The following is an 11042-nucleotide window of genomic DNA, read 5'->3' as shown; positions in this document are numbered from 1 at the left end:
GTTGTGTTTGGTGGGGCAATTGATGCCTTGATGCAAATTGGTTGATAAAATTGAGTGTTCTTGGTGTTTTCATGTTTTTGACCTATGATTTTGATTCCTTTGATTTTGATATGATTATGTGAAATTATTTGAGGGGTTTAATCATATGAACATAACATATTAATATTATTATTGTGTGACATGTATATAATGCATGAGGCGTGATAACATATTGTCTTAGGATTATGGAAGTATGATGAACTATGTGCAAGTGACAAGTTAAGTATGCGTTAAATTGTGAGATCACACATGTGTATTGAGATGTTGTGTGCATTGAGTTGTAAGCTATGTACCGTACAATCACACGACTGTACGACCCTTTAAGGGCGACGAGTTAATGCGTGACGAGTATTGTGATGAGATTTGAGGCGCAATGAGTTAAAATTATTTTGAGAACAATTGAGAAGTCGTGTGTTTTGTACAGTTCATAGATATAATCTGTGTGCCAAAATGTTTTTTGGGTTAGACCTGAATCAGGAGGAAGAGGCCCTAACGGACTCTTCTGAGTGCAGGCCTTGGGGTAAATGCATTCAGCTTGAATGTTCCTTGAAACCTATGTTGATCCCATATGGTTGGTGCATTCTCGCAAAACAGAGTGACCCTGACTGGTTTCCCTATGATTTTACCTAGCGAGAGTGACTTGACTTACTAGTGTGTGGTCTATCTTGTCATGTATTCCTGGGCGCCCAACAAGGTTTTTCTCTAACATGTTACCACATTGCATACAGGATTAAGTCTTAGTATATTTGTTGCATAGCGCTTGTGTATTGGTCACTATTGATTGGTTGAGTGATATTGTGTTTTGATCCTTTAATACGTGAATGCAATGCGAAAATGTGTGAGACGTGTAGTGTTGAGATGTGATGTCACACGATAAGTGGTGGAATGACGTGAGTTGTGTTTAAGTAAGTTGTATTTAATTTATATGATATGCATATCTATGTTAGTTAGGAATGTGGTAACTCACTCCTTGTGTGTTGCTAGTATTTGGATCCTGTGATGATCTCGAACTTTGTGTTCGTGGGAGCATATGGTTAGGTAGATGGCTATGGAGAACCTTATGCTAGAGGATGCTGGAACACAATGTTCTAATAGGATGTGATATTGGGACATGTGTTTCTGTATTATTTGCATAATATTGTGAACATGTTACTTTATGTTATTTCGCTGCTTACCTTGTTTCCTTTTGTAAACTTGGATGACCTTATTTTGAGTCAAAGATGTTTTTAATAAATTTTATTTGATAACAGTGAAGTGAATGTGATCCTTTTAACCATGTGGATTTGTTTACGTGATTTGAATATAATTGATGTAATTAAATTCCATATTTTTATATGTTTTTCATATTCATATGTAGTCGGGATAGAGGGTGTCACATGGAGGATGAAGATTTTGTGTGAATTATAGGGCTCTAAATAAAATAATGGTCCCCCAATAAATTTCCTATACCTATTATCAATGAACTCCGGGATGAATTAGGGGGTGCAGTAATCTTTACTAAACTGGATCTTAAATTTAGTTATCATCAAATAAGAATGAAGGAAGAAGATATCCCAAAAACTTCCTTTAGAACCCATGAGGGCCATTATGAGTTTGTATTAATGCCTTTTGGTCTTACGAATGCCCTTTCCACATTCCAAGCATTAATCTGCGACCCCACCTAAGGAAGTTTTCCTTCGTATTTTTTGATGATATCCTCATCTATAGCAGAAGTAAAGAGGATCATAGAACTCATGTGAGAGTTGTCCCATCCTTGTTGGATGAGAATAAGTTGCTGGTCAACAAGAAAAGTGCAATTTTGGGCAGAGTTAATTAGAGTATTTGGGGCACATAATTTCAGGGGAAGGTGTAGCTACAGATCCCCAAAAATTAGAGGTCATGCGAAGCTGGCCTACTCTTAGCGATGTGAAATCCTTAAGGGGATTTTTGGGTCTCATGGGGTATTACAGAAGTTTTGTTCAAAATTATGGTAGGATTGTGAGGCCTCTGTATAACTTTCTAAAGAATGATGGTTTTAAATAGAATGAGGAGGATGAGGAAGCTACTAGAAAATTGAAGAATGCAATGGCAGAAATTCATGTTCTCACTGTACCTGATTTTACTCAACCCTTCATTGTGGAGACTAACGTGTCTAATATAGGATAAGGGATGGTGTTAATGTAGCAGGGAAAACCATTGGCTTTTCTAAGCCAAACTCTCTCCGATAAGGCTAAAAAAAATCAGTTTATGAGAGAGAACTCATGGCTATTGTGTTGGGAGTACAAAAATGGAGACACTACTTAATGGGTTGCAAATTCACTATATTAACAGATAAAAAAAGTCTGAAGTTTTTAACGGATTAGAGATTACTTGGAGAAGATAAGTTTAAATGGACTTCAAAGCTAATGGGGTTTGATTTTGATATAGCGTACAAGCTAGGATGTGAGAACAAGGCAGTTGATGCACTGTCTAAAAGAATGACATATTCAGCCATTTCTATGATCATATTTTCTGATAAGGAAGAGTGGGAGTCTAAAGTTTTGGCTGACCCAAAATCAAAGAAAATTATGTAGGATTTATTGGTAAATGGATTTGCACATCCAAGATACTTCTTATAGGATAAAAATTATGGTATAAAGGCAAGTTAGTAATTTCTAAAACATCTACCAAGGTGCAAACATTATGACAGAGTATCACAACTCTATTGTAGGGGGTCATTCAGGGTTTTTCAAAACATTTAAAAGGATAGCAACCTTAGTTTATTGGGAGGGTATGAGACAAGACATATTACGGTTTGTGGCTGCATGTGAAACTTGCCAACAGATTAAATACTAGGCCTTATCCCTGGTTGGTTTGTTGCAACCTCTTCCTATCCCTACATAGGTTTGGTTTGATATATCTATGGATTTCATAGAGGGACTACCGGGAGCACAAGGGAAGAACATAATTTTGGATGTGGTAGACAGATTGACTTAAGTATGCTCATTTTATCCCCATTAGTCACCCCTTCACTGCAAATGACATACCTGATCTATTTGTTCGGGAGGTTGTGAAATTACATGGGTTTCCAAACACCATCATTTTTTATCTGGATAAAAATTTTCTGAGTCAATTTTGGAGGGAATTATTCAAATCTGCTGGAATTAAATTGAAATTTAGTTCAACATATAACCCTCAAACGGATGGGCAAATTGAGGTGGTCAATAGAGGAGTAAAAACATACTTAAGGTGTGTTACTAGAGAAAATAATGTAGCTCCATGTGGAGCTTGTAGGCCTTGAATGTTCTTCATCAATGGAGTCCTTTGCTTCTTGAAGATCAATGAGAGCAAAATGGAGATGGAAGAAAGATGATTGGAGATGCCACTTCAAGGAGAAGATGAGTCAAGAACAAGCTTACCACCATAGGAAGCCATGGATAAGAGTTTGAAGGTAGGAGAAGATGAGTGGAGGGAGAGGGAGAGAAGGAGCACAAAATTTTGTGTCTCAAATGAGGTCTGAACTATGAAGTGTAATTCTCAAATGATCATAGTTGAAAAAATGCACGCACATGGCCTTTATTTATAGCTTAAGTGTCACACAAAATTGGAGGGAAATTTGAATTTCTATTCAAATTTCACTTGAATTTGTGGAACCAAATTTTGGAGCCAAAATTTTACTGATTATGATTAGTGAATTTTAGCTATGGTTCAACCCACTAATCTAAGATCAAGTCCAAGATTCTCCACTAAGTGTGCTTAGGTGTCATGAGACATGTAAAGCATGAAGGACATGCACAAAGTGTGACTATATGATGTGGCAATGGGGTGTAGCAAGCAAATGCTCACCTCCCCCTCTAAAATTTAATTGGATTGGGCTTCTCCCAATTCAATTAAATTTATTTTCCAACACACACATCAAATATTCACTTAATGCATGTGAAATTATAAAACTACCGCTAATACAAAAACTAGTCTAGGTGCCCTAAAATACAAGGGTTGAAAATTTCTACATTTCTAAGGTACCCTACCTACATTATGGAGCCCTAAATACAAGGCCCAAAAATAATGAAATCCTAATCTAATATGTACAAAGATAAGTGGGTTCATACTGAGCCCATGGGCGCAAAATCTACCTTAAGGCCTATGAGAAACCTATGGCCTTCTCCTGCATCTCTGGCCCAATCTTCTTGGAGTCTTCTATCCAATGTCCTTGGGGGTAGGATTTCATCAGAAAAACTGAAGCACTGGCCTTCCTACTTAAGTTGGGCCAAATTTTGGTTAATTCTAACTATAATAGTTCCTTTAAGCTCATTCTTTTCAGGGTTCTCTATGGCAGAGACACACCTTAATTGCTTAAAGGCACCACTGTTCCTTCAACAGTAGAGGATGTCAACAGGCTGACACAAGATAGGGACTCCTTGTTAGACCAACTACGAACTAATTTGCTTAAGGCTTAGGACTAGATGCGAGTCTATGCCAATAAGCACTATAGGGATGTTAACTTGGCTGTGGATGATTATGTTTACCTGAAATTACAACCAAATCGATTGAAATCTTTGGCTAAGAAGTTGAATGAGAAATTAAGCCCTTGATTTTATGGACCATATAAGATTTCTAAGGTCATTGGTAAAGTTGCTTACTAGCTTAACCTACCACTTGAGAGTAAAGTTCATCCAGTATTTCATGTGTCTCTATTAAAGAAAGCCATTGCTCCTACGGTGAAACCCCAACCCTTGCCTCCTATGCAAATTGATGAGTTGGAACGAAGGGTAGAGCCTCTAGCTGTAAAGGCTGCTAGAAACCACCCTGCAGGCACAACTGAAGTGCTCATCCAATGGAAAGACTTACCTGACTTTGAAGCCACATGGGAATCGATTGATGTTATGAAGCAACAATTATCTGCATTTCATCTTGAGGACAAGGTGGCTCTCTTGGGGGGGAATATTGTTAGGCTACTGGTTAAGCAAGTGTATGAAGGAAGGACACATGGCAAGTATAAGAGGAAGTCAGAGCAACAACCAAAGTAGCCAAAACCAAGGTTAGGTAGTTGACTAAGATCAGTTATAATTTAGTAATTAACCTTATAACTGCTTAAGTCAATTAAAGACAGTTAGTTAGTTGTTAGCTATAAGTAAAGACTGACTACCCGAAATTACTCATTTGGGAGTAATCAAGGTGGTTGGTTAGGGAGGCTAGGCTCCAATCTCTAGATGTACTTTTGTACCACAAGAGTAATAAAATGAGAGATTTGGATGGTACCATCACATCTCTTACCAAAAATGTGTATTATAAGATGATTTTCTTAATGAAATTTTTAGTTTAGGTAAATATAGAAAGAAAATCACATTAGAAGAGAGTGAGAGAGACTAGGCCACAATGAAAGCAAACAACCACACTAGGAATTCTTAACCCATGACCCATGTGACAACATATATAAAGATGCCTGTAGTAGGTCACTGTTATTTTCACTCCCTCTTTATACTCAGGCACTTCCCTTCTCATTTTTTTATACCTAAACTATCCCACTAAATGCACTATCCTCATCTCTCTCATTTCTTTCTTTTGGAAAAAAGAAAAAAAACACTCATCCACACCTCCAGCAACACATTTGATTTTAGCTTTAAAATTTGCCATGAAGCCACATGGTAGACCTTAAATTGTATTCTTTCAGTTGTTCTCCTGCATATTTCCAAGTTCCAATGCCCGTCCACATTGAGTCAGTCATCAATATTTCGAAGACAAAATCCAAGACTATTGATCCAATATTTCGAAGACAATATTTCGATTTATGCAAGAATTTCTCAACTTCAGTTAGTGTAACATGAATTAGTCACTTAATAAGAATCATTTGTTCTAATTGGGATAGACGAAGATAGTGTTTAGTGGGGGTCACTAGGTATAAAAATGAGAACGGGAGTGTCTTAGTGTAAAAGGGGAGAGGAAATTGCAACTGCCCTGTAGTATAATGTTCAATTTTCTTAAATGAATGGGCCGAAATCTCTAAAGAAATGTCACAAATGAAAATCCAAGTGGGCAAATTTCAACAACATTGATGCTTAATCCTAAACCATGTACTAAGGCTTAATTAGGTGCAAAGGCCTGAAATCACGCAAAGGATGAGTGAAGGACATTTTTTCACCCCTCTTTTTTCTATTTATATTCTCCTTCTGCATTCTTGTAAATTTTTTCTAAAATTATTATTTTTCTGGAACTTGAAGTTTAAAATAATTGAAGGCGTAAATTATATGTTATCTACATCAGTTTGTGTTTCATTCTGTATTATATCCCATCTACCAAAGTGTATAATCTCTTTTAGCATCATTTTGATTCTAATTATATCACACTATAGCATTGGAATAATATGAATTTATTTACTCTTATTTCATAGTTTTGGATTATTTGCACTAAACGTCACCTTAGTTTAACCAAAGATTTTAACAAATTTTTCAGTTAGGAATCAATCACTCTGATATTCATCATCCTTTAAGATCACTCATATCAGAGTAACCTCCTTCCACTCACTATTTTTCTTCTTCCTTGGTTTTTACAACCATAATTTTACTTTCCATGGCCTGTATCAGACTATTCACACATAGCTTCTACTTCTCAAAGTTTTAACTGTGTTTTCCATCACTTGATGGCGACCACAGAATTCATGTGAGAAGCTTTTATTAATCTTTGAACGGTGAGCCACCTTTCAATTCAATCGGTAACAATATTAAGTATACCCCACAGTTAATTGGGGCCCAAATTTCAACAATTCTACCAGCGGTGGACCTCATATGAAACTTGCCAAGCCAACATGGCAAGTGGCAACATGACCATGCATATTTTTAACTTTTATTATCCCACATTAATTACCAAATACATTCCATCAAAACAAACTACGCTCCTACCTTACCATTCTGAGCTCACTTGGTCACACTCAAAATAGAAAAGAAGAAATAAACTCATGGAAACTTTGTGGGATTTGGAAGACAAATTGAAGGTTTCAACACTAGGTGCTATTCTTCTACTTGCATGTGCAAGCTTTGCTCTTCTTCTGTGGCTTTGCATTGCTATTATACTTAGAAGGAAGGCCATTAACAATAATAAGATTGTGCACCAAGAGGGTGCTATAGATGATGAGAATGAAAATGTTACCTCAATTACTAATACTATTACCACTATTACTACTACTACTACCCCTACAGAATGGTCAGAGCCAAGTTGTGTGGGGTGGATTTCAGTGAAGAGGGTTCTAATGGGGTCAATGCTGTGGAGCAAGGCAAGCAAATTGGAGGAGAACATTGCATGGCAGAGAGAGAGGGGATCCCCTCTGCTTGGCCTACAAAGGCAGGGTCCTGATAGTGGGTGGCAAAGCCATAACTCGGAATCACCGGTGTGGCAAAGACCAATACTGAGGGGGGAGAAGTGTGAGTTGCCAAGGTTTAGTGGCCTCATTCTCTATGATGAGAAAGGAAGACTTCTTCGTGATTCAGAGGATGAAACTCACTTCATGGAAACTTCACCACAGGTAATTACTTGTCACCTTGGTACTCATCGTATAGGATGATGAAATTCATACTTGTAGATAGGATGGCTCTTCTCATAGACTCCATTAATTTTGAGACTAACATGAAGAAATTGGAAAACAATGACACCAGAGCTATTTTGTTGTCAACCCAGCAAGAAGCAAAATGCTTGCATGATATTTATGTGTACTTTTTTTAACCACTGTAATCAGAGTATTTGGCTCTTCCACGGAATCCCGAGATATCCATACAAACTACGGATGTAATCCTCGATTTGAATCTTAGTCACACTTAAAGCTCTTTACCCCTTCCTAAAGATATTTACTAAATTGAGTCCAAGTCCTCTGTAACAAATTCAGCTGCGTGTTAGTCTATCCATTGGGTTAATTCTGTCCATTTAAGTCTAGGCATAGTAGAGATCAATATGTAATATCAAACTTTAATAAAAATGAAAACGCCCCTGATACAACTCTTTTCATAGCTGCATGTTACATCTGATGAACTTAGCCTCAATTTGAATAATGTCAGATTAGACCTATATAACTGCAGGAATGTTGCAATACAACATGCCTATCTTACAATAGTATCTTTTGAAGCACAGTGCACATTTCACATGAATGCATAAATATACGTGCACAAAAGACAAATGCTTGAATTTTCTTCCACAATCTTAAGTTCTTGTCACTCTCTAGGATGCAACAGTAGTTGCCCAAAGATATTGAATCACAAGAATGTTGTGGTTTAAGTTTCTAGCTACATTTTGGCTACATTTCTTTATTTCTAACTTTGATTCTGTTTTGTGCAGGAAATAGGAAATGTTACAGTGAGGACTACTCTAAAAGATTTACTTTAGTATGCATGTTACTGGGTTAGTTTCTCTTTTAAGCTGTATCAGACAGACAAGGAGATTTCACAGTAATGACATGGTGTGATCAGTTCAAATATACAATTATCATTTCATAAAATTGCAGTTTTCCCTAGAAGTCAAACAATGCCTTTTCCATTTCAATGGCAATATTTTCCAAAGTGGATGACACCCTTCTCTTTTTCTATTATTGTTAAATGAGGCAATTGGCAGCTGAAGCAGCAAAAGCAAACAATGAAAAGAAAATAAAGTTTATGGGGATCTGGAAAATATGGAAACACAATGGTATATAGTGACTAACATGTTATCAAGTAGTTCTTTTGTTAATTTAATTCTTGATTTACCGGGAAATCCTATTTTTATGAAGATGACAAATTTTAACAATATTCTTTAATGGTGCTTCGCTTCAGTCACCTAATGGTCCTAATCTTACTTTTAACAATATTTTAACTGCATAGTTCATGCTCACATGCAATTTGGCTATACATTTGTACATTAGCATTGCATTAAGATATAATTCTAGAATAATGTTCCGGCAACCAGTGATTTCCTATTAGACCAAGTACTGAACCCCAACCCGCAAATACAGAATGGGGAAAATTAGCTAAATGGGATATCTGGGGTAGGTTAATAGAGGAATAGATAGCTCAGCCAATCAAAAATTCAGAAGCATGTAAACTGAGAAGAAGTGACAGCACTCAAACTTGATTAGAGTCTAAAAGTGGAAAGGAAAGTCATTTTTAACTTATCTCAAATATGGATAAAATTAAGATTATGGTCGATGATCTTCAGAAAATTGATGGATAGGGAAAGATAAAAGAATTTTCACTTCACTGGTACAGAAGAGATTGAATACCTGACTTAAGAAGCTTTTTAGAGTTTTCAACTTTTCATTGGTACTATTTTTCGCTTTAAGATATATCAAGGTCGAAATTAACATCATCCTCTAATTGCAAATTTCATCCTTTCATTTCATGAAAAATATCCATTCTTACATAGTAATAATAAAAAGCTGATAAAAGACAATTCCAGACATGGAGTTAAAATACTGTAATAAGGTTTCAATTCAAACATTTACATGAATTGAATGGAAAAATTTGATAATCAAAACCATACAATTCACTCATTCAACTCATGGAAAATAATTCATACACGAAAAATGCCCGCTTACTAATTTCAGAGAACCACCTCACACTGATGTGATTCAGTCCATAAATCTTGATCACATATTGTGTATTTGGTTATACCTTCACTTTGCCATCATTCAGCAGCACAGCACAGATCATTCATACGACACTATCAAGGGTTCTCTGCACTCTTCACTGGTTGAACCTTTGTAATAAAAATATAATACCAATTGTATCATTCCTAAAACAGTTCCTATCCCATTCGGTACCTACAAAATCAAACACAGACATAATAGCATTATTACATATAAAAGCCAACAAAATAAAGATTTGAAACTAAATGAGTATTTTAACAAGAAATAAGAAATAAATTGAAAGGACTCTCACATAAATGAAGGCATCATCACTGAGGAATCCATAAAGAAAGAAGGAGATGCTCATCAGGAAGGTGGAAATTGAAAGATAAAACGGCATAAACTCAACACTTTTTGTCTGAATCACCAATTTCTGAGAAGTTACATAAACAAAATATGTAAACAAATTCAGCAATATATGATTCAATGGACAAAAGATGCAGAAACTGTTAAATGATGGATATCTAGGAAATAACTAGCATACAATTATAAACAATGGAGAGGCAAACGTTGAAATGAGAGAAGCACAACTCAAGAATCTGACAAACATCCCGCGCATTGTACTGTCATCAACTTGCAAGCTCCCAACAAGTATGATCACAAATATGCCCAAAACTGTTAGCAGTAATCCAACCATTCTCACCTATCAAATGGCAGTTTATCGTACACAAGTTAAAAATGAACCAATTTATTTTATGCCGTAATCATAATTCATAAGCTTCCAATAGTATATCAAAAGAGAGAATTGCTAGTAAGACACTTTCTCTAACACTTTTTTTAACATGCTTTCTACTGTTAGTTGAAATTTATTAGAAATCACAAAATTTTTGTAGTCTCACTCCTCATTTAATGATTCTCTCTCGTAACTTTATGGTTTCCTATAGATTTCAACCAATAGTGAAGTGTTAGAAAGATTAACCTAACCTTTCTTGCTTTCTCAGCATACATCAAGAAGAGGATGTACACAAGCTGAAAGGCTGCTCCAATTGAATTAACAGTTGTCACCAAGAGATTATCAGGTGATATAAGAGGTGTGCCATACCACAAGCAGATCAAGCAGTTCAAGAGAGAATAAATATAAGGCAACCCGGAGAACATTTTTGTTGACCCATTTTTGATAATTCTCCTAAATATCGGTCTAGAAATCAAAACAGAACAAAAATCAATATAATGAAATTATGAAAGAAATAGGATAAACAACAAATTCTTCCGAACTAAATTATTGTTAAAAAAAACACTTAAAAGAAACTTACATGGGGGACATTGATAAGTGCCAAATTTCAGTTGTTTTTGGGATTAAATTGTTAGCACTTATCATTTGAATGTAGAAGAAGAAGAAGAAATTGGATTTTAAGTGAGACTGAAGAGTAATCTTAGAATTTGAACCGAATGATTTTACTCTTTA

At 35.8% G+C, this 11042-nt stretch overlaps 2 protein-coding genes across 2 annotated transcripts; one reads left to right on the top strand and one right to left on the bottom strand.

The window, feature by feature from the left end:
* Positions 1 to 6873: 6873 nt before the first annotated feature.
* Positions 6874 to 8500, top strand: LOC100786400 (uncharacterized). The gene is made up of 2 exons (XM_003546581.5): positions 6874 to 7513; positions 8317 to 8500. Exons 1-2 carry the CDS (start codon positions 6950 to 6952, stop codon positions 8362 to 8364), a joined length of 612 nt encoding a protein of 203 aa, XP_003546629.1. The 5' UTR covers positions 6874 to 6949; the 3' UTR covers positions 8365 to 8500.
* Positions 8501 to 9331: 831 nt separating this feature from the next.
* On the bottom strand, positions 9332 to 10764 carry SWEET41 (sugar efflux transporter SWEET41). The gene is made up of 4 exons (XM_006598432.4): positions 10562 to 10764; positions 10122 to 10280; positions 9891 to 10010; positions 9332 to 9772 (listed from the first exon to the last, which is right to left on the bottom strand). The coding sequence occupies exons 1-4, from the start codon at positions 10733 to 10735 to the stop codon at positions 9659 to 9661; spliced, it is 567 nt and encodes a 188-aa protein (XP_006598495.3). The 5' UTR covers positions 10736 to 10764; the 3' UTR covers positions 9332 to 9658.
* Between the last annotated feature and the right edge of the window lie 278 nt (positions 10765 to 11042).

Source organism: Glycine max, chromosome 15 (assembly GCF_000004515.6).
Source record: "Glycine max cultivar Williams 82 chromosome 15, Glycine_max_v4.0, whole genome shotgun sequence".
In the NCBI taxonomy this organism is placed as follows: Eukaryota; Viridiplantae; Streptophyta; class Magnoliopsida; order Fabales; family Fabaceae; genus Glycine; species Glycine max.
Note: the sequence above shows the minus strand (reverse complement) of the source record. Positions and strands in the feature narration are given on the sequence as shown.

Coding starts and splice junctions, on each gene's coding strand:
- SWEET41 (XM_006598432.4), bottom strand. CDS start 10,735: ATGTTCTCCGGGTTGCCTTATATTTATTCTCTCTTGAACTGCTTGATC. Junction 10,281..10,561: donor ATGCTGAGAAAGCAAGAAAG/GTTAGGTTAATC, acceptor GCCATTTGATAG/GTGAGAATGGTTGGATTACT. Junction 10,011..10,121: donor CCTCTCCATTGTTTATAATT/GTATGCTAGTTA, acceptor GTAACTTCTCAG/AAATTGGTGATTCAGACAAA.
- LOC100786400 (XM_003546581.5), top strand. CDS start 6,950: ATGGAAACTTTGTGGGATTTGGAAGACAAATTGAAGGTTTCAACACTA. Junction 7,514..8,316: donor TCATGGAAACTTCACCACAG/GTAATTACTTGT, acceptor TGTTTTGTGCAG/GAAATAGGAAATGTTACAGT.